Genomic DNA, 22,446 nt, shown 5'->3' with positions numbered 1-22,446 from the left:
AAATTATTTTTCTCACTTTTAAACAGAATGGAAGCTGGTTCATCTAACTAGAACTAGTACCCTGTCAGTGTGACAAATGTCAACACTATCTATCAAGATAACCATCACCATCACTAGGTCTAGGAATAACTGTAATTTTTAAACTTTAAAAACAAAACTAAAAAACTATAAATAAATATATCTTATAATGTGTAGATAACATTTTTAAATTACAAAACTGCTATTAAATATCAGATACATTTTAACATAAATATTTAATGACACTCAAATTCTAGGGATACTATAATTTTTTAAAAAGTAGCATTGATTACATATAATGAAAAGGAAGAATAAGCATAAAACATATCTAACCAAGTGAACAATGAAAACAAGGAAAACCAGTAGCCACAGAAAATTATAAAACAACTTTAAAATTGTATTTAGTTAACAGTGCCAGTAGATGGCACTAAACTCAAGACAGAATCCTTTACTAACCTATGCACCTTCTTTAAGGGAGACTGGACAAAAAAAAAAAGATGTGGTTATGTAATAGAAAGATTTCGACATTTTTTTTTTTTTTTCAGTAAGCAACTGGTCTCTTCATATTATGTATTATGTTGTGGCACCTGATCCTTGGCTAAGAGTACTTGAAATTAATAACATTATATTTTTTAAGCAAAGAGTATTATCAGTGTTGCTTCTAACAAACAGTCCGACTTGAGGCTGTTTTTAACCACCACAGTCAAAACTATCAAATTAACATTGTTCACTTCCAACAAATTTTAGACTATAAAAATGTTCGTTACCTACTACCTTCTTTAAAAACTAGTTTTCACTTCATTTCGTTCTTTTCACTTCAATTCGTTATAGCATTAATCCGCATGTACATATATATCTGTAACAATATACATAAATATGACATACTTTTTTCTTTCTACAGACATTTGATGAACAAATATCCATATGGTATTTTCTCCCTCTCCTATCTTGTTAAAAATAAACTATTTTTTAATACAGTTCATGATTCACAAAAACAATGCAGAGTTCTCATATTCCACATACCCAGTTTCCTCTATTATTATTAATATCTAACATTAGTATGGTATATTTGTTACAATTAATGAACCAATATTGATACATTATTATTAACCGAAGTATATACTTTATTCACATTTCCTATTTTTACATAATATCCTTTTTCTGTTCCAGGATCCCATCTAGGATATTGCATTACTAAGCTGTCATGGCTTGCTAAGCTCTTTTTGGTTATGACAGTTTCTCAGACTTTGTTTTTGCGCTTCTGTTTAAAAAACTAGTCAGGTATTCTGTAGAATGATCCTCAACTAGGATTTGTCTGATGGGGTTTTTTTTCATTATTAGACTGGAATTATGTGTTTTCAGGAGAAAGTGTTTTTTTTAACTTAACCTAATTTTACAAATTTCTTTCAACACTGCTATACAATCTTTATTTGCCTAAATGTTTATATATTTTTATGTAACCTGTAATCACAGTACTCATATTTTTATATTCTTCCCTTTTATATTTTGCCATTACACATAATTTGTGTAAGTACTGTGTTTTAACTGTTGCAAAATATTTAATTAAACTGATATACTGAAACATACTGTAACACTTGCCAATCACTGAACATTTAGCTTATTCTTAAATTTAACTAAACTCATGTTATTTCTTAGGCATTCCTCTTTTATGTCTTCTCCTAACATTCTCTTCACCATTAAACTGTAAACTATCATAGGGCAAGAACCCTATTTTAATCATTTGTGTACTTCCAGTGCTTAGCATGCACACAGCATGGCATATTAGTGCCTTTAAGTGAAATAAAAAGAATGGACTTTTCCTCACTAAAAAATACCTCTTGAACTCATTTAACATTTCTTTTTTACTGGAGTAAACTTCCTGGAGAGGAATTCTTAAAGGGTATGAACGTTTTTATGGTTCTTGATACAATATCTAAATTGTTTTGCACAGAAATTATATTTATAATACCACCAACAATATATAATTAATGTTTTTCCATAAACTCACTGGCACTAAGTATTACTTTTAAATTCTTCCCTAATTTAAATAGAAATTTCAACTTTAATTTTCCTATTTCTTTTTTAGAGAATTTCCTGTTCTTATCCTTTGGCCATTTTATTCTGAGTCCTGAAATTTAATATATTTGAACCAAACATATATATAGGTTAGATAGTAACCTGTTTCATACTAATCTAAATACTATTTTGTTCCATTTTTAGAATTATTTAAGCTTTCAATTTACTTCAAGGAATATATTTTTAATAGTGACATACATTAATCTTCTTGGGCTTTTTTGGTCTTGGCTTTTATACTTAAACAGTACGGTAATCATTAGTGCTACTCATGAAATATTTCCAGCTCTCTTCCTAAGCACATGGTAGGATAGTCCTTGGTCCCTTGAAAGTTAAGTGTGTCCAAGTGACTTTTTTTTTTAACCAATAGAGTACAAATAAAAAAGACGTGTCAATTTCAGAGAATAGGTTTTAATAGCCAATATGCAATTCCTCACTCTCTCTTTCTCTCTGCCATAGAAACTGGCAAATGTTCCAGAGAGGAGATGATCAGTCTGGGTCCAAGAGCAGCCATTACCTAATCCACAATGCATGTGTACTGAACCACTAACATTTAAACTACTGCAACAAAACCTAGTTTATCCTGACTTATATGACAACTCTTAAGAATTATTTTGGTCAGTACTATGTAGATGGAGATCTACATAAACCATTTTCATTGTATTTTAGAGCTGGTTATAACTAGTATATGAGAATACTACTAATGTTCAGATTTATCTTGTAGCTGGACACATGTAAAAATATAATCTCTGATCTTCCTATGATCTCTTAGAATTGTCTAAAAATATAATTAAATCTCCTGTAAATAATTATCTATTGTTGGTGGGATTATAAATATAATTCATTTCCATGATATTGGCAAAAACAGCAACTGTAATATTGGAAAAAAATAGTAATGACAGTACATCCTTATTTCTTTATGTTTTCTCTATTTTAAAAAGGCAATGCTTTCATTGTTTCTCCATTATATGTAAAGCTGTTAAACAGTCCTTATTCAAATACATTCCAAAGAATGAATAACACTGCATTTGGATATAAATGCCCACTTCACCACCACAATATGAAATGTCCAATTTCATATTTCGCGAGATTAATTTCCAATTTTATCCTCCAACTATAGGCGTCTGACTAGCATTCTTTTAATATACCTCCTAGTTAGACTGATTATAGAAGACACCTTTCCCGCCTTCTGCCCTTCAAACACACAGCCAATTCTTACTAGCAGCCCTAACTCACGTCCTGGTCGCAATTCCAACGAAGTCCCAGAAAGCAGAGGCAGACACAAAATGTCCTATGTCTGAAAAATTCTGAGGAAGTACCTTTTAGGAGTTGTAAGTTGTTTTATTTTAGCTGTATGGATCAAATGCACATGTAAATTATTTAAATTTAAATTTAATTACCAAAATGCAAATGTAGATGGCAAAGAGAAACACTGAAAATCCTAAAATAAAAAATGCACAAATCCCATCTTCAATTGAGAACAAACAATGGCATCTAGTTCAGAAGACAGCAAGAATCAATCATGGCATTTTGAGCAAGGAAATCAGATAAGATATGTAACTTTAAAAGACCATTTAATAATTTTTTCCTCCTCACCACCTCCACAATATATTCTTCCTTCTTTCTGTACTATTTACTAAACGGTATTTCCAACTATCAAATGTCCAAGCTGAAAACTCATTCAGCCTTGACTCAATCTCCCAAAATCTTGCATATAATTAATTGGCTACAGAGTCTTAGTACTTCTTTTCTCAAAACAAATACCTATCAGACCTTTTCAGTTTTGCCTTTAAATATCCTCTCAACACACTGCTGTTCACATAGCTGCTACCAATCACTCCTCTGCTTAAAAGCCTTAAAATCATGCAGATGGGGTAAACCGAGAAAATTTCAGCAACCCTACAAAATCACGTGACTGGTCCCAATTTACTTTTTCCAGCTGTAGTATCCACTATTTCCTTCTAAGCATCCAACATGTTCACGTACACCAGCCATTCCACAAAGGTCTGTACTTTAAAAACCTCAGTATTTTTTTGCTCATGTTAGCTATTTTACTCAGAAGGCATACTCCATCTCAGGTTTCGCAAACTTTTACAAATCTTTCAATTCACAATTCAGGTATCACCATAGCCTTCCTTGTTTCCCTCGGGTAGAATTAACTGTCCTGTTATGTATTCCCATTGCTATATAAACAAATTATTATAGTACTGCACGATGGTATATGTTAGCTTCCTATTGCTGCTGTAATAGATTATCACAACAGGAATTTATATCTTATAGTTCTGGAGGTCAGAAGTTCAAAATTAACATCAATATCCCAAGGTATGAGTAGGGCCATGCTCCCTCAGGAGGCTCTAAGGGAGAAGTCATTCTTTGCATCTTCCAGCTCTGGTAGACTTCTGGCATTCTTGGCTTGTGACAACATCACTCCAATACTCAAGGCCAGCACCTTCAAATTCCTCTGGTCTGCTTCATATAGCCGCCTTCTCTGTGTGTGTGTGTTTAAATCCCCATCTGCCTCCCTTTATAATACATGTGATTGCATTTAAGGTTCACCGGGATATCCAGGATCATCTCCCCATCTCAAGACTGTTAATTTTATCATCCCTGCATAGAATCTTTTTCCTTTATAAGGTAACACAAGTTCCAGATATTAAGACTCGATATCTTTGGGGAGTCATTATTCGGCCTACCACAGGATGGGAATAAAGGTTGAAAAGTGAGAAGGGGCAAAGTTCATGTTACATAAGGTTGTAATTTTTCTTTCAGCTATCAAAATCTCCCAATCACTGGCAATATCAACTGCTGGCTCTCTCACATGAGGCATTTTGAGAATTCTGAAATTCATCCCATGAGAACAAAGACACTCTTAAACCAAACTTTAGTCTGACTCCTCTGAGTTCTCTTCTCAACTAGGTTTCGGCCCTGGTCCCCATCCTTACTGGGACTGCACAGTTCAGTTTTAGTAAGAACCCTACTAAATCTTAATTGGATTTTGAGAATTTCCCATCCTTGATAGCTGATCACCCTGGCCTGCCTTCAGCAAGGATCTTGGTTTAGCAAAAATCTCCCTATCCTCGATGTGTCCTCTTAGTATTATCCATCCATGGATCCCTCATTCTGCTTGTTGGCTTTAAATCTTCAATTGCCCTTGTTGTATTTGGAATTGAGCCCAGCTGTATACTAAAGGCCTCTTATCTCCTATTGTGATAGTGTCTGAATGATATCCATTTTTACCACTTTAACTACTGTCCAGCTCTGGTTTTCTATGACGAAACTTCTCTCTCTAACATTCTTTGGTGAAGAAGAGACATTCTTCAGCCCCCTTATAGAAACTCCGCCTCAGCCCCTATGTCAGTGGTGTACTCCTGGAGTTGCTTCTGCAGAGCAAGTAATTCTCTTTGGTAAGTTTCTTTCAAGATGGCTCTAGCCTATCCAGCCTGTAAAGTGTTTGGTTGGTCCAAGGAAAAACCCTTAACTCAGTATCACTGGACACACAGAGGAAGTTCCCGCTTCTGGTTCTTCATTGCAAGGTTACCTTCTATCTCTCATCTTTTACATTTCCCCAGTAAAGCAGCAGCAGCCCCCAGTTTCTGGGCCTTCAATACTTCTGGGACCCATATCACACTTTCCCAAGAATTCTCTAACACTCCACTCAGACAGCATCCCAGGGAGGCCTAACTATTTTCTGCAACCTACCAGGCATTCAGCCAAAGAAATCTTTTCCCTCTCAAAAACTCCCAGTGTTCTACAGGAATCATTTGCAACCCACATGGAGGATAATATAAACAGTTATAGCACTCCCTCCTGGGAAAATAACTGTTCAAAGAACCCTTCCCCCCAGTAAAGTCTCTCTTTACATTGTATAGGCTAGAAGTAATAAGAGTTCTAGGACAAATCATAACCATTTCCTAGCAAGTTCAACACTTCTGTTTATACTACAGGAATCCTTTGTCAGCTACTATCCTCACTTTGAGCTCCAGGAAAAATGGTTAGATACTTAGATAACAAGAAAAGTCCCACATAATATCCTATTATACATAATATATCATAAAGTACTTATCCTTTCACACCAAGTACTTTTCACTTAACATTATATTTTTGAGATTTATCTGTGCTGACACATGTAGTTCTAGTTTATTCAATGCAACTGCTAGATGATATTCTATTACATAAATAAACCATATACATACCACTTCTAAGAGACTTTTTGCTACCATATATTATTCTGCAATTAACAATCTTAAGAGGTCTCATCTATAAAAGTTTCTCTAGGGTAAGGATCTAGCAGTGAAAATTCTGGATAAAAAGACTGAGTATTTTCAACTTACTATCATTAAACAGCTTTCTGAGGCGGCAGGATCAATTTATACTCTCAATATTAATGCATGAGTTTTCCTTTTACTATACTTAAATTTACCAGACTTATTAATTTGGAGGGAATCTGATGGATACCAAATTATATCTTCTTTTGATCTGCAATTCCCTGAAGCAAAATGAAAAAAGTTATATAGGAAATGATCAACTATATTAATGTTGTAGATGAGTCAAGAAAAATAAGGACTGCAAGTTGACCACTAAATTTAGCAATACATATATCGTATTATTTTGATAAGGTGGGGTCATATACCAGACTGAAATTGATTAAAGAAAAGATGGAAGGAAAGAATTGGAAACCATAAGTACAGACAATTTTTTGAGGAGGTTTGCTACTGTAAAGAAGAACAAAGAAATAGGGCAGTGGACAGAAGTGAAGTGAGATCAAAGAAAAATATACTTTTGGGTTTGGATTTTTGTTTTTTTAGGATGGGAAAAATGATCGCTAGCAGAAATGATCTAGTAGGTCCAAAAACTGATGATGGAGGAATGTTAGTAGAGAACTGCTAGAGAGAAGCCTAAGTGGGCATGAAAGGATAGAAATTAGTGTAAACAAACAAATACAGTACTTTTCACTGAAAACCGCAAAATATTGAAGAAAGAAAGAAGATCTAAATAAATAGACAGACATATCGTATTCATACATTGGAAGACTTAAGATGGTAAAAATGTCAATTCTCCCCTCATTTATGTGAGTTTAATACAATTCCTATCAAAATCCCATTAAGATTTTTTGTTTATATAGAGAAGGTTATTCTAAAATTTATATGGGAAGGCAACTAATAAAGCTAAAATAATCATGGAAAGATAAATAGATTAGGGAAGAGCAGTCTACTAAATTTCAAGACCTATTATACAGCAACAGCAATCAAGACTGTATAGTATTAGCTGAGGGACAGACACATAGCTCAAAGAAAACACAGAAGCAGAAATAAAAATACTAATATGCTCAACTGATTTTTGACAACAATGTAAAAGTAATTCAATGGAGGAAAGATAACTTTTTCAACAAATGATGCTGAAGCAGTTGAATATCTTATAGGCAAATAAATAAAAACCTCAACCTAATTCTCACATTTTATATTAAAAAAAATAACTCAAAATTGACCTGGAACTTAAATGCTACATGTTAAACAAACTGTAAAAAAAAAAAGGGGGGGGTGGGAATCTTTGGGATTTTGGCAAAGAGATCTAGCTTGACACAAAAAGCACTACATACACACACACACACACACACACACACACACACACACACACACACAGGATTTCATCAAATTTGCAAACCACAACAAAAGATTAGTGTCTGAGATATATAAAAAACTCTCAAAACTCAACAGTATAGCCAGTACACAAGCCCTCCTCAACAGCCCCTACTAAAAATAGGCTGGCTTTGGGGTAAAACATTCTCTGACCTACCATCCCATACCACTCATGGTCATCCCGCTTCCTCACACCCAATTATGTCTAGGCTCGTCTACTTCTCCCTATGAAAGAAAAACTCTTTTTGCCTAATTGCTTGAGACACATGTAGATTTTATGGTCAGAGTATTCTCTCATTGCAAAAGCTTCTCTCTCCCTATTGCAATAGTTCTTTCCTCCCTTGCAATAATCATTTCAAATGGTCTCTTCTTACTAAGGGTGGGCGGGGGGGAGGGGGGGCAGGGAACTCAACAGTAAAATAAACAATTTAAAAAGCTGGCAAAAGATACCGTTATGAGCTGTATCCGTAAGTGAAAGCCCTTACTCCCAGTACCTCAGAATTTGACTGTATTTGAAGCTAGGCCTTTTAAAGAGGGGGTTAAGTTAAAATGAGGCCATCAGTATGGACCCCAATCCAGGATGACTGGTGTCCTTGAAAGAAGGGAAAATCTGGACACAGATACCAGGGGCACTTGGAGATAAAGGGAAAACCATGTGAGGACACAATAATAGGGCAGCCACCTGTAAGCCAAAGAATTAAACCTCAGAAGAAACCAAACCTGCCAATACCTTGATCTTGGTTGAACTTGTAGTCTCCAGAACTGTGAGAAAATAATTTCCATTATTTAAGTCACCCAGTCTGGTATTTTGTTATGGCAGTGCTAGCAAACTAACTAGCAGACGGAAAGAGACATTTCACCCAAGAGGATATACAGATGGCAAATAAGCACATGAAATAATAGTCAGTATCATTAGCCATTAGGGAAATGTAAATTAATACCGCAATGATTTATCATCACATATTTATTAAAATGGGCTAAAATTAAAAATTGACTACACCAAATGTTGGTTAGGATAGGGAGATCAGATCACTCATATATTCCTGGCTAGAATGTAAAATGTACGGCTACTCTGGAAAACAGCTCAACAGTTTCTTAAAAACATTAACACACAACTACCACATGATTCAATAATTGCACTTGGGCATTTATCCCAGAGAAATAAAAATTTATATCTACACAAAGACTTGTACACAAATGGTTAAAGCAGCTTTATAATAACCAAAAACTGGAAACAACTCAGATGTCCTTCAATGGGTAAATGGTTAAACAAACTGTAATATATCGACATTACCCAGTAATAAAAAGTAATGAACTACCGATACACACTACAACGTAGATAAGTCTCCAGAGAATTATGCTGAATGAAAATAGCCAATCCCATTGGTTACACACTACATGATTCCATTTAAATAATATTCTTAAAATTGCAAAATCATAAAAACAGATAATAGTATGGGTATACGAGGGTGATGTGATTAGTGTGGGTATAGAAAGGCAAATCAAGGATCTTTGTGGTAATGGAAATGTTCTATATCTTTACTGATTCAATATTAATCTCATAGGTGTGATATTACAGTACAATTTTGCTAAGTATTACCACTGGGGAATCTAGGTAAAGGGTACATAGGATCTCTCTGCATTTTTTTCTTATTTTATCTTGAAATAAAAAGTTTAAAGAAAAACTATCAACTTAAACATTTAAAGTTTGTGCAATTTATCACAAATAATATGCCTCAATAAAAATTAGTTATGCAGTAAAAAAATATTTTTAAAAGACATGAATTTTTTAAAAACTGTCCAGACCAGTGTTATCTAATAGAACTTTCTGCAATTATGGACATATTCTATATTTTCATGCTGTCTAAAACAGTAGCCACTAGCCACATATGGCGAATAAACACTTGAAAGTTACTAATATGAGTAAAATGCTGAATTTTTTATTTTATTAATTTTAATTAATTTAAATAGCTACACGTCATTGGTGGCTACTATATTGGACAGGGCAGGTCTAGACATTATAAAAACCGGGAAAGATCATTATATATTAAGATGGAACTATGTCCAAAGTGCACTTAGGTAAAATTTTATAACAGTGTATAACAACATTTATGTAACAAAAACAAAGAAATAAATGTATATAAAACATACATTTACATAGCCTTTTACATTCTACTATATACTCTTCTGTACTATTTAAATTTATATTGGGTGTTCAATCTGAAAGCAAAATTTCCTTAGAAAATCATGTGTACAATTTATTCATGATTATAGTTACAAAATTATGAATGGAGATTAATTTTTATAATTACAGTGAAGAGAGATAAAATCTCCAAGGTAGAAACGGGTTTAACAATGGTATACATGCATTCCCATAATCTTGAACTGCAGAAAGAAAGTAAAGGTTATAAAACAAATAAGAGCTATCTCTAACTATGTACCAAGTACTGTTTCAAACTTCAGAGACAGGATCTCAAAGAATCAAAGATGCTGTTGATTATAAGATGCACCATTATTGAATGTACCACTAAGAAAGAAAACACTGCCAACTGAACTATATACAATGCTTTATCACTCAGAAGTTTTATTCATACTATTTAAAAGATTTCTTATAGACTTATTGAGACAGGTTTTTACCATATATCACTCTTTAGATGTACTGAAAAGAGCTATATAAGCAAAATAAATTGGTTATTTTATTGCTAAAATATGTTCAAAACCAGCCTCTTCTGACAAGAATTCTTCAAACTGGATTGTCAATATCCAAGTTTCTCATTACAGTATTATTCATGAGCCACCAAGCACACATAAAGCATTTCTTCAAAGAATGTGTCACTACTCTCTCAGGGATTTCCTTCCAAGCCACTGACACACACTCTTCGAGCTTTGATGCTAGCATTTTCTTAATCTTACCAGAACATATCAACAGTTTTCAGGAAAATCCAGGAACCATACTCTTTCCTCAAATATTCCTTAAATGACTGGAGATTGAAATTGGGCTGCAAGTATATAAACTTGCCATTAGGAATAATCACAAAGTGACGACTAATCACTACTACCACTGGGCCAAAGGCAACAAGCACCACTTACTGTTAAGACGAAAGAAAAAATTTTCAGAGATGTTAAAATATAAAATATATACATGTTAAAATCTACAAAATATGGTATATTAACTCTTTTAATTTCATAAGAAACCTAAAAGGTAGGTATTGTTATTTCTCCCGTTTTCCAGATAAAGCTGAAGTAATGAGAGCTTAAGTAATCTGTTCATGATCAAACAACTACTGACTGCTGGATGTGGCACTTGAACTACATTATTCTCCCTGAAATGTACCTCAAAAAGCTCCATTAATTAAGAGAAAGTGGTCCAGTAATAAATCTTTAGAAGAGATTTAGAATACAAATGATAGTGGGACTCTTAGACACAAAATAGAATATACAGATATCAAACTATAATGTACACCTGAAAATTATATAATTGTCTTAATCAATGTTACCCCAATAAACTTAATTAAAAAAATTATTTTAAAAGGCTTAATTTAAACCTAGGTGCCCATCATTAAGCCAGCATCACATGCCCTCTTATCAGCTATTGCCACAAATTTAATACAGAGAAAATTTATCTCCAACCCGATCCATACCTAGGGTTATTTCACTTCCTTTCAAGGAGTTTTATTAATGAAACTATATTTTACCTTATCAATTTAAATAGGAGAAAAAGAATAGACTGAATTTTAAAATCTGGAAAAGAGGATTTTTAAGGAAATCTAGTTTTATTATTTCAAGTCAAAAGGTTATTTAATTGCCTAAACAACAACCGCATGAGGTAGGGCTATTATATATCCTCATTTTCGTCTGGAAAATTGGGGCACAGCTCAATAACTTGCCCAGGATCACATAGCTAGTAAATGACAAAACTAGGATTTGAACTCAAGCAGCCAAACACCAGCACTCACATTTTTAATCTATCTGCTCTTACATCTACCTGCTCCACAAGTCTACTCTTAATAAATACTTTTGGGATAATTCTTTCGAAATCAATAAAAATAGTGAGTAAAATAAAATAATCAAAACAGTAAAATGGCATTTCTCAAATCAAATATAATTTTTTGGTTCTATAGGTCACTGATTTTCAACTTTGGCTTTGCCACAATCCATGAGATAACCAATTAATTGTATTTTCATTTTATATGCTGACTCAGTGGTTATATGCTTAAGATATAATACTTATAAATCTAAATTACTACTACTAAATTATAGCATTTTGCTGAATAAAAAAAGGCATGAGATCCTAAAGGTTACCAAAAAGATATACTTTGAAGGGAAAGAGTGAAAAACAATTTCCAAAGTAATTTTACATCTGCTTTCTGAAAGCAAATGAGTTAATTTACACATGTGTTCACATGTATAACTCTACACAATAGGGCAAAATAATCATAATGGAAAAAGGTAAAATCACTTTTGATAAAGAACAGCTTCAAAAAGTAATTTTATAAAATCTGTAAAGGTAAGAGATGGAGTAATATCTCAATTCAATATTCTAAAAAATGAGACATAAATATGTACAAAATAAAGCCAAAAAAAAGTGACCATTAAAAAAATAAGAAACTAAAGAAAAGGCAATAATAAGAGTTTTGAAATTGAGAAAAAAAGAAGCGAGCAAGAGATGAAAGCCCTAGATAATCTAGGCAATTCAGTTCAAAGCTCTGAATCACATCTTGCTGAAATAGAGAGCCCATAAAATAATACTCCGGCAGAAAGGAGTATTGTGGCCTCATTCTAAGAAAAGGCTAAGATGGCTTACTGAGGATGTACTAGTGGGTGAAATGGAAGACTGGTGATAGCAAGTCAGCTGAACCTGTAGACCAACATATGGTCTCTATCTCAGCTGAAGTCTTTCCTCTAACCTTTCTAGATGACAGGAATCTGACACTGCTTATAGGCTACACTATGCAATTCAGTACTTATCTGGATTCTGTTAAGTGTTTCATATGCATATATCTTTCCAACAAGATCATTAACTTCTGGAGAGCGGAAGCTATCCTATTTTTTTTTTTTTTCACCCATATAACCTAGCATAGTGCTATGCACCTAATAAATAGGTGCTCAAACCTATCAATCTTAAAAAATCACAAAATACAATCAGAACATTAAGAGTCTGAGGAAATCTTGAGATCATCTAGTTTAGCCTCTTTATCTTAAAAGCAAAGAAACAGAGTAGCTAAATGTTCACTAGCCTGAAGTCACAGAGCTGGGATTAGCACCCTAATCCTTTAATAATCAGTTCATCCTTTTCCTAATGGCCTCTAATTTCTCCCATTATGATCAAATGAATAATCAATCACCTATTTCATCAGAAAACAAATAGTACCAGTATTCACTATATGTCAAGAACTTCAGTAGGTTAGATTTGCTTGGCAACATAGGTGTATAGATCTGTGATGACTGCTTTCTAACATTTTTTTTTTTTAATACTCACAGTAACTCTAAAAGGTAGGACTATTTAACCCAATTTTACAAATGCAGAAAATGTAATTTGACCATGATGATAGTGGCAGAACCTAGATTCTCATTTTGTCACCAAAGCCTTGGCTCTTAACCGGTATCTTACATTGCCTCAGTGAATTTACCACAAAAATCCCAAAGTCTCAAGAGTCTAGCACAGTGTCTGACCAAACAAGATAAACAAATGTTTAAATGACTGACTGAAAGAATGGATTATTTAATTAATTAAAAAGTTAAAGTTCTCTGACAGTGAATACCTCTAAAAAGAAGGGTTAGTTGTTCATCTAAGATTTTTAAAATGAGCAGTTTGCATACTAACAGAAGATTTAGGAATGGCTAATGTCTTCACCCTACAAACAATTCATCTATTCAATAAATATTTAGTGAGAAACTACTTTCATGACAGTGTTAAATCTGAAAATGAACAGTAAAATAAAACTGTTTTTATTTCCACTAAATTAAAACTCACTTAAATGTCTAAACCATTCACCAAAACCAAATTAAATGTGTAACATCCCCCTCCTTCCTCTAGCAGAGGAAAAGAGAAGTAATATTAATTGAGCACCTATAATGTGTCAGTTCTTAAACCTCCACATATAGTCTCACCCAATCCCTTACAGCCAAGGGAACTAGGTAGGCGATATCTCCATTTTCTAATGAACAAACTGAGGCTCTAAGAGATTAAGAACTTGTCTCGGTTCACTTAGCTAATTACTACAAATCCTGAATTGGAACCCAAATCTGTCTGACCAAAAGTCTGTTTTCTCCAAAAAGAAAAGTATTAGTATTTTATTTGCTCACCAAGGCAAAGAATAAGTTCCTTTCCAAGGGATACTGAAGACATTATTTTAGAACAAAAAAAAGAACACATATCTCACTTAATCCTCACAATAGCCTATTAGTAATTTTTCATCCCATCATTACACATGTTGAAGCTAGAACTCAGAGAAGTAGCTTGCCCAATAATGCACTGCAAGGAAGCAGAACACTACCAAGTCTGCACCAAGTGTGAATGCAACACTAACCACAAGAAAAATGCAGAAAGACCTTAGCCCTGTAATTATAAGCTTAAGATTCAAAGCATCCAAATGCATCAGCCCTTGTGTTCGTTGGGTAAAAAGAATTGGGAGATATTTACAAACACTTCCACTTTCAATGATGAGGAAGTCAATTTTCTAGTAATATTTTATTAAATGCCAACCTAAAGACTGGTCTCTAAACTTCAACCCTGCAGGCCATTCCATTATACCAAACAATCTCAGTATTTGTTATCAGTTTAAATTATTCTTAATGTATGAAACAATGTACTATTTCTCAAAGCAAAGGTTTATAAAGAGAGCACAATGTTAAAATATACATACAATCAACATTTAAGTATTTGAAATACTTTCACGGGAATAGATGAATAAAAATATTCCTTGGCGACATTTTCAATGCATCATCCAAAAACTACTTTGTCTATTTCTTGACATATTTTTAGGGCCTTAGTGTGAACTAAAAAAGTGTGTCTCCAATGCCAGTCTTGAAATGCCACTTTGGATAAAAAAAATGTTTAGTCTTACTGTACAGTTCTGTTTCTCAGCTATCCAGAGTAGCCTTTTCTACTGAAATGGACCCAGATATATTCCTAAGGAACTGTCTCATCTGTTTTTGATAAATCAAAGTGATGAATGGGAAGATAATTGAATATTAATATATAACTTGAGTAAGTGTTTTTCTTTATTCATTTTACTAAATAGTATAAGCATGTTACAAATCAAAATCCAAAAATAAATAGAATCGTTCTAATGCAAAGTAGCCACGTAGAGATTTCCATGTTTGTTCACCCCACAACACAGATTGTCCTCAACCTTCAACCTCATAAAAACTACAGTTCTTTAGGAAGCTTTGCCATTGACCATCCGCACATCACTGTAGATCATTAAAAGCAGAAATACATCAAGAATTGCTTCCAGACCTGAACCAGCACTAACTAGTTCAGCTATAAATGAAGAGGTAAGCAAGTGAAGAATGTGACTGATCACGGAGCGTGGCACTGTTTACTTACATGGGAAGATACTCATGTTGTGATGGGAAACGTGTTGCACTGTCCTCCCTGGCTCCAAAAACAAAAATTGGTACTTTGACGGGCTAATGGGCATGTGGGTCTATTGCCAAAAGTTTTGACCTCTCTTTATTAACGCTTAAGGGCAAACGCTCTAATCGGAGATGACATAAGGTGCCGGAGATGCTGCCTACGGCTTAAGCTGGAAGGACATCACTTTGTCCAAGAAACTGTGTTCTTACCCTACATTGTCCCAGTGTGAGCTAACTGGGAGGAATAGATAGCGTCCTTCAACCTGGCGAAGAAAGCGAAGAAATCAAAACCAGACGCGCTTCCTCCTCGCCCCTGAGAAGCTTGGGGCAAGACTCGGGGCTTAAGCTGCAGTTCCAAACCAGGACAGGCCCCTGCAGCCTGTGTACCCGCGAGCAGCACAGCGACAGGGCAGAACCATCAACATTTCCACCTCTGTCTTCCAGGGACAGCCAGGGACTGCGTCCCAGAGCCCGCCCCGGCCGGGCCCGCCCCGCTATCTCCTCCCCCGTTATCCGCTCGCAGCCGCGCTCAGGCCTGGATTTGCTTCCCCGCCTCCCAACTTCGGCACGTTCCACTACCCCACACACGTAGGCCACCGCCCTCCGCGAATCCCAGGAAGAAAGGTCCCGGGGCCTCCGGGCGAGGAATGCGCTCGGCGCGGTTCCTCACCTCTGGATGGAGAAGAGGCACGCAGCCCGCTTCGGTATCGTACTCATCCGGGCCGTCCGCCATCTTGGTATTAAATCCCTCCTCCCGCTGCATGCCGGGAGAAAGCGTTTCACCCTCGCAGGGCTCGGGTGAGGCGGAGGGCGAGCGCGAGGGCAAGCGCGAGCCCCGCGGGAGGCGACGCGACCGCCTCCTCCTCCTCCTGCCCCTCCCCCCAGGACGCCCCCTCTGCCCCCTCCCCCTCGGAGGGCGCGGGTCCCTGTGCGCGTGCGCTCGCGCCGGGCCGGCCACGAGCGGGAGCGCGCTCTGCTGCACTGCGCCGGGGCAAACTGGCTGAAGGCTCTGGGCGTGGGCGCTGCTGCTCCGGGGCGGGTCCCGGGTCTCCAGCCCCAGGCAGATAACCGCCTCTGGTCGCCCAGGGAAGGCGGCTGGGGAGCGATTTAGTCATTAACGTCGGAAACCTGGCGGCGGGGCGGCAGCGAAAACGGAGCTCTGGAGCTACATAGCCGAGGCAGCCCATGTCCACAAGCCCCACCGTCCCATCCCTGGACCCCTGGGATCCATTCTAAGAGTCCTGAGGCGGAACCGTCACTCGGCTCCAGGTACAAGGTTTTGAAATCTCAGGCTTGAATCTAGACGTGCATCTCTCCTGAAGACAAAAGACGCACCCCCTCCCTCCACGATCAAAAATCACCCAGAAATTTATGTCCCCGGGGCCGTCCAGAAAAACGCAGATAATGCTTGGAGCTTCCTCCCAGAGAAGCCTTTTAAAAATGATCCCAACCTTTCTTCCTTGATCTTGAGCGAGCCGTAACCACGTAAAAAAAAATACGCCCTCAAAGCCCGTGTACCCCCATCTACTACATTTTAATACAACCTAAGAATTCGGAACAAAATTGGTTTAAACTAAATTCGCTGAAATGAGAACAAGATAAAATAAGTAAAGCCACTTTTAAATGGATATGAGGTCTGTATTAGTGGGGCGAGGGGGATTTCTTAGCAATGTGCTGATGGAACAATTATAGGAAGCATTTATCTTTGTTTTTAGCTATTAAAAACTGTCAGTCTGAACTGCTCAGAGGAAGATTTAGCAGAGATCCTGACACTAACTTGTCTCATGTTAAAGCCAACTCAGCCAAAGACTACCTGGAAGAATTCTGCAATCCGCTTACAACATTTGTAAATGAAGAGGAAAGGCGCTCCAGAGGAAGTGTGGATACCACCGGAAAAGGGAAGATGAAGTGTCTTTTGTAAAGTTTAAGTTCCCGCCAAAAGAGTCAGGAGGGTCTGAAGAGAGCAGGGATCAGTTCTGGATTGGACGCTGTTTCTGAGGCGGGATTAGGAAAAGTGGGGGGATTAACCAGGGATTGGATGCTGTAATGAGGAGAGGGCCATTTAGTAATTGGGTACACCCAGTAATAAGTGAAAACAGCAAAGTAGGCCTGGATTTCGTTGGTAAGAAAGCAGTGTCACTGAAAGGAGAGTAAATATGGCATTTTGGCAGCTGTTGCATGGCAGTGGGGAAAACAAGGTTCTCTGTTAACTGCAGCTGGCTTTATCTGTGTCTACACTCCCAGCAGTGCTGCTTTTTCTCATTTCAGTCAGAGCTGATTTTCATTCTTTTGGTCCTGACCCAAAAGGATTTTGGTTTTAACTCTTTCACCCAGGGTGCAGAACTAGACAGAATTAGAGTTCTGCCTTTGGAGCTCCAAACTGCTTTCAGACATGGACAAAAGTTATATTCACAAGTTTCATCCTACCCCTTATTACCCTTATGTATTTACTGGAAATAGAGAAAGGAAACGAAACTTTGGGAAATGGGGCAAAAATATTGAACTGTGGAGAAGTGAAGAAACTAGACATGGAGAACAGGAAAGGCCGTTTTGTGGGTGCCCGTGTATTAGGAAAATTGAAGCAAGAGTATGATGAGGAATTTTCAAAAGTGAAGATGTTGAGCCTTCCTAGTGATCCTAGGTTCACAGAGGTCCTAAATGGAAGGATCAGGGCCAAATTCGGCCGGCAAAGATGTTTCATTTGGCCCACATGGTAATTTTCCAAATATATTTTAAGTAGATACCAAAATTTAATAAATCAGGAGATTCTACCTTAAAATCTAGATTTCTAGTTTATCTGGAAAACATGAAAGATCTGCTTCACTCATTTTCATGACCTGCCTGGCTGCTACAGACAATTTTATTTGTGACTTTTGAGAATTCTACAGCTTAAACATAGAGAAAAATACTAAAGGTAGGTGAAAAAAAGTTGAAACAACTAGTCCATATATGCCTTGCCTACTGTTGTAAGACTGAAATGAATAGTTACTAAATGAAGAAAGAAAGAAACCAGGAGTAAGAGCAGCCATTCTTGGGAAAATATATGAAAGTCAAGGCTCGGGCTGGGTTCAGTATGGACCAAAATGAACCCTGTAGATACAATCGGAGTCTAGTATAGAGTTCTTAACTACACCCAGATTGGAGAAAATATATTCAGTACCATAAAGGACGGACAAGACAGTGGACAGATATGTCAATGGACAGATGGGCAAAAGAAGAGCATAGAATTATGGAGGAATACAGAATAGTTGCTGAAAATAAAATACAAAGAGAAAATGGATCTTGTTAGAGAATTGTGAAATGGATTTAAAAGCAGACAGATTGAAAGGAATGGGGAAATATGTACCAATGTGGATACATTTGCAACTTAAGAGACTACTGGATCTAAAGACAGCATTAAAATCATCCAGTTCTAGTCCAACTCCAACATTTCACAAGTGGGGAAATGATGGTTGGGGAATTTGAGAAAGCCACTTAAAATCACAGAACTAAATGATAGCAGAACCATTTCTAGAAGCCTCCTGGCTTTTCTTCATCTATTACTCTTGCCTCTACCCCATATGTTTTCTGTTGTAATTATCTTTAGTGAATTATTATTTGGCACATTTAATAATTATTTATTAAACATTTATTCTGTGTAAATGTTAGAGTTAGTAACCATAACACACATCATTTTTAAGATGCCACTCAGATTATTTGACCTAACTAAGTGCTGTCAGTTGTGATAGTCCTTAGAATTAAAACTAAGTCTGTTAATTGCAAGATTTTCCTATAAGTCATTTCATAAATTTCCATGTCTCTTTAAAATTGTGGACTCTAGAACCAAATAAAATACGGACCACTTAGAACTGGAATGGGGCAAAGGGTTGCTATTTTAACAAAAGAAAGCAAGCACATATAGCAATACTCTATAATCCTATTTTGAGTGAAGTGAGGACAATATTTTCATACTCATATTCTGTATGAATCATTACTGTAGATAAAAACAAATCAGAGAATTAAAAGAAATAAATGGAATTTGACATGTGGTAACCAATTTCTAAGAGGGCCCCCAACGATTCTTATCTCCTGGTATTCACACCTTTGTGTAGTATACTCCACACTGAATAGGGTTGACCTGTGTAATCAGTAAGATATTGCAGAAAAATTGTGTGTGACTTTTGAGGTCAGGTCATAAAAGGCATTGTGGCTTCTGCCATCTTCTCTCTTGAATTACCAGCTCTGGGGAAGCCAGCTGCATATCATGAAGACAATCATACAACTCTATGGAGAGTTCCACATAGCAAGGAACTGAGGCGTCAAATGTGAGTAAGCATGATTCTCCAGCCTCAGTCAAGTTCAGCACACATCTCGACTGAAAGTTTGTGAACAACTGAGCCAGAACCAGCCACCTAAACTGCACCTGGAATTCTGATCCACAAAATTGTGTGAAATATAAGTTTATTTTTCTTAGCTGCTAGATTTTGGCATAATTTGTTATATCCAAATAGATAATACCTTATGTAAAGGATAAAACCCTTGGAGTCATTTGCAAGGTGTATGTTTATATGGATACAGCAGGATCAAAACATTCAACCCAAGTTAATAAAACTGGTTCTTTTTTTCCCTAAACTTTACTCCTATGGAAAGAATGTGTCATTGATTTTGTTGCTATTGGGGGGGGGGGGGGGGTAGGGAAGGTGTTATATACAAATTCTTTCTTTCCAAGGAATGTTGGAGGACTAAACTAGCGCATAACTGAAGAGAGTGGAATCTGTGTGAAATACTTTGGGTCATCGTTTTCTCTTGGGAAAAGAGAGAGAAAGGGAAAAGGAGAGGAAGGGAAGAGAAGAGAAATGGATGGAGAATGGAACTTTGTTGAGAAATAATGAGGATTTGAAACAACGATGTATATATTGGATGGGGGACTAGGGAGAGAGGATTGTTCAGGTAGCAAGAGTATGGATTGCTGGATCTGAACTTGTCTAAGAAAGTCCTGCTGCCAGGAAATATGGAGAGAATGAACTCAGTGAAGAAGAGAAGATTCCACTGTGAGGGCCTGTAGAGTGCCCAGGAGATTTGTGGATCAGAGGCCTTGCAATACCCAGGGCCTCCCTTCATTCTGTATGAGGGAGCAAATTTATCTTGTTAAACATCAGTATTCCATCATTTTACTGTTTCTCGGGAATGACACAAAACTGTGGCCATGTCAGGTGGTGCCATTACGTTTTACTCTTTGCCTTTGACCCTCACCTCTGCAATATTCCAGGGCACCTATAAGCCCACAGGGATCCCCAGAGCACCTGGAAGTTGGGAGATAGGAGGAGTATCTGAGAAAGGCTCAATTGAACAAGCTTGAGATCCTCCTCTCAACTAAGACGATGATCAATAAAAGCCCTTCTTATATGCATATGCACATTTTTTCTCTGGGGAGAGAATCCACAGCTTTCATCATATTTTCAAAGCAGGTGTGTGATCCAAAAAAGGTTGCTCAATCTAGGAACATTTGAAATGTAAAATCTACATTTTTAGAAGTATTACCGCCTTTTACATCAATGAAAATTTACACTATTCGTTTTTACTATATTGTATAATTAATATTAATTTATATGAGTGGTTTGTAAATGATAATCTCCACAAGAACAGGAATATTAATTCTATACATAATACTTAGCATATTGCTTTCTCAAAGTAGTTATTCCATAATTATTTGTTAAGTAATTATATTTATAAGGTAAGAAAAAAGGAAAGCATATATGACCCTATATATGACAAAATTCCACATAATTTATTTCCCCTAGGGGAAAAAAGATAAAATGATAAAATTAGACCAACTTTGTCTATTTGGCTTCAGATAATATGTTTGTTTTAAGATAGAAAATGATCCAGAGTCCAGAGTATGCTGGTTAATCTGCATTCCCCCTTCTCCACCCTGCCCCACTTCCAAATCCATTCTTTGCTTTTTCCTGCCTGTGCTTTAGCAAATTGATCACCAAGGACTGCATCTCCTGGGCTAGCCAAGTTGGCTGCTGTTGGGTTTTTGGCAGATGGGAGACACTGGCAGAAGAAATTGGTCAGAGTATTTCTTCCTAATCCCCCTCTGCTTTGACAAAGTATCTTTATTAGCAGCTTAAAACTACCTAGCCATCCCTCCTGTACAATTCCAGCTATCAGCTGGCTCTCCTCTCCATGTCCCCTCAGCCTTAGAGTATTGTTCATTTCTGGGTGCCCACCATCCCTTGCTTGTTCTCTTGAACCTCCCCACACCACTGTAAATAGTACTTTCACTAAAACGTCTTCCTTTGGATCATGTGGAGGGAATTCTATATCCTGGAGGGGCCCTGACTGCTAGACATTCTATGTGTTTAAAATGTTTAGTGTACTTGATCTCATTTAATCCTCATAGGCAGCCTAAAAAGTAAGTACTGTTAATATCTCCCTTTTACAGGGTTGTTAACCCTTTACAGTGAGTTAACATGATGGCTACATGGGATTGTAACAGGGAGTCTGTAGACATCTACACATTATGTAGTTTGCAAACAAGTAATGATGCATCAACAATCTCTGAAATCAAATATGTAGACAATAGCTAATAAGCTATTATGTTGATATATGCTAGTCGATTATGTATCATGAATGCATATGACTTATTGTCATAAAATTACTTATTTGATCTAATGTCAAATACACTTAGCTTTTCTATTACAATTCAACAGTCCCAGAAAACTGTTTGTAATTGACTATCCACATAATACTTACAATTAATCTCAACTTTAAGAAGAGATGTAGTTAATTGTTATTGAAAATAAATCTTTTACATTACTTCCATTAGTCAATGAAAGCAGTTGAGAGAAGCTTTACATGATAGCCCTCTATGAATTAGGGGGAAATATAAAAAAGTTAAAACATGTTTTCAGTGATCTCCCACAAATTTTCCACATCTCCACCCATTCTCTGCCTGCCTCCAGTATGCTGCCATATAGTTAATGTCATTTTTATTTTTCAGAATGGCTGTTGGACTACAAGACTAAATTCTGCACGTCTTTACCGACCCAAACCCACACTGGAAACAAATTAGGTGTTCTTTATGCTTTGTTTTTTTAAAGAAGAGGGCTTCGATTCAGCTATTGTGACACATGAAGGAAGTGGCCCCAGTTAT

The 22,446-nt window shown here is 36.5% G+C and overlaps 1 protein-coding gene across 2 annotated transcripts in view; it reads right to left on the bottom strand.

Annotated features, from left to right (window-relative positions):
• ZDHHC17 (zinc finger DHHC-type containing 17) overlaps window positions 1-16,227 on the bottom strand; it is an 80,592-nt gene extending 64,365 nt beyond the window's left edge. The window contains exon 1 of one of the 2 annotated variants that reach the window (XM_011374629.2): window positions 15,979-16,227. In XM_011374629.2, the coding sequence (XP_011372931.1) occupies window positions 15,979-16,071 (93 nt within the window). In that variant the 5' untranslated portion in view covers window positions 16,072-16,227. The remainder of the gene's footprint in view (window positions 1-15,978) is intronic. The other variant, XM_023521077.1, reaches the window with a different exon arrangement.
• Window positions 16,228-22,446: the final 6,219 nt, after the last annotated feature.

This window comes from Pteropus vampyrus, unplaced genomic scaffold (genome assembly GCF_000151845.1).
Source record: "Pteropus vampyrus isolate Shadow unplaced genomic scaffold, Pvam_2.0 Scaffold9, whole genome shotgun sequence".
In the NCBI taxonomy this organism is placed as follows: Eukaryota; Metazoa; Chordata; class Mammalia; order Chiroptera; family Pteropodidae; genus Pteropus; species Pteropus vampyrus.
The sequence above is the reverse complement of the archived record's forward strand: the minus strand, read 5'-3'. Positions and strand labels throughout refer to the sequence as shown.